The 1,539-nt window shown below is 32.7% G+C and overlaps 1 protein-coding gene across 1 annotated transcript in view; it reads left to right on the top strand.

Moving 5' to 3' along the window:
* Positions 1-201: 201 nt before the first annotated feature.
* LOC103523509 (protein LSM12 homolog A-like) overlaps positions 202-1,539 on the top strand; it is a gene marked incomplete at its 5' end in the record, with an annotated part of 10,076 nt that continues 8,738 nt past the window's right edge. The window contains one exon of the mRNA XM_026833009.1: positions 202-348. Coding sequence (XP_026688810.1) covers positions 202-348 — 147 coding nt within the window. The remainder of the gene's footprint in view (positions 349-1,539) is intronic.

The raw sequence follows: 1,539 nt of genomic DNA, 5'->3' as shown, positions 1-1,539 counted from the left end.
GTAATGTGGTGGTATCCCCAGAATTTGTGAAGAGGCTCTCAGCTTAATCACAAATAATTACTTAGATTATTAGTACTTATAAGGGGGGAGGGGGGAGAGATATTCAATATAATTATGTATTTGGAATCTAAAAAAGGTAGTAAACTTTAGCCTATTAAGGTGTTTTTCAGTTACTTGCTGTTCACATTTCCTTAACTACATACAAACCCAGAATGTCCGGCGTCTGATGGCAAACCAAATCTTAATGATGTCCACATAATCAACCTATCATTTGTCAGTGATGTTCAAGTGAAGAAAGAAGTAAATACTCTCAATGAAACTTCTCCACCTTCTCTCAATTTAGCTAGGGTAAGTATGAGAGAGTATCAATTCAGTGGTTAATGTGGTTGTAATCTAAAGCTTAAGGTGCCGTCTGAATGAAAAAAAAAAAATATGTGGACTTAGCTGTTTTCATAATTCAGGTCAGGAAGATTCTGTAATGAAAATAGAAAGTAAAAATGACAAATCAAAATTTATAAATGGATTTCTGCAGACAACATTTTCTGATTTTGATCCAATTGACCTTAAGACTATGTGCTGGAACTAGAACCACCATTTTATTTATTTATTATTTTTATTAATTTTAATTTCCCTATTGCTTCTTCCACCTTGTTGGTGCAGTGGGTACTGGTGGTCTGTGGGGTTAGGTCAATTAGTTCAGTTCGAGTGTGTTTTTCTTTGTCTAACTGTCGATTTATATACGTGGATACTTTTCCCTGACTACATAAATGCTGAAGATTAGTTTAATCTGTATTTTTAAGTCAGGGCTAGCGTGACGACGCGCGGCTGGGAGTTTACTGGTCGAACATAAGACTTAAACTATTTCAAAGAATGGTAAAAAAGACTTGTTACTATTTGAATGATAGACTCAAACTGGAAAACTGTAACGAAGTGAACCCCATTCTCCGAATTATAGTCTGAAGTTTAAGTTTATAGTTAAGTAGAAAGGGAAAGGTTTTGTATAGTCCGTTGCTTTTGTTTCCCTTCCTGAACTCATTGACCCGTCGCTGGAACTCGACTCTAACGTGAGTCTAAAAATTTTGTTAGAATAGTAATAAAAAAAAATAATATAATAATAAAAAGAAGAAATAATTTTACGTGACTAGTCTATAGATTCAAAGGATTTCGTTGCAATTTGTGTCTCCTCCAGACAGGTAGTTTTAAAACTTCTGTCCCGAAAAGAACTTATAATGAAAAGGTGATTCATGGATAAGAAGTCCAATTTTTATTAAACTTATTTAGTGTTACTGAATGCAAAAACACTATCTCTTTTTATTGACAACCGGAAGACCTCTCTGTGGTCGACGGTCCCGTGACTGATTAGAAAAGAAAAGAAGATAACTTAAGAATTCAGAACAAACATAGACTTTTAAATTTTTTTTTTTTTTTTTTATTTTTATATTTATCTATTATTATTTTGTTAATTCTTTGATTACGTTTATTGTTAGGGGTCTTGTTGTAAATAAAATAAGTATACAACATAGAGTAATGAAAAATTTG

The sequence above is a fragment of the Diaphorina citri genome, unplaced genomic scaffold (assembly GCF_000475195.1).
Source record: "Diaphorina citri unplaced genomic scaffold, Diaci psyllid genome assembly version 1.1 scaffold25082, whole genome shotgun sequence".
NCBI classification, from domain to species: Eukaryota; Metazoa; Arthropoda; class Insecta; order Hemiptera; family Psyllidae; genus Diaphorina; species Diaphorina citri.
Note: the sequence above shows the minus strand (reverse complement) of the source record. Positions and strands in the feature narration are given on the sequence as shown.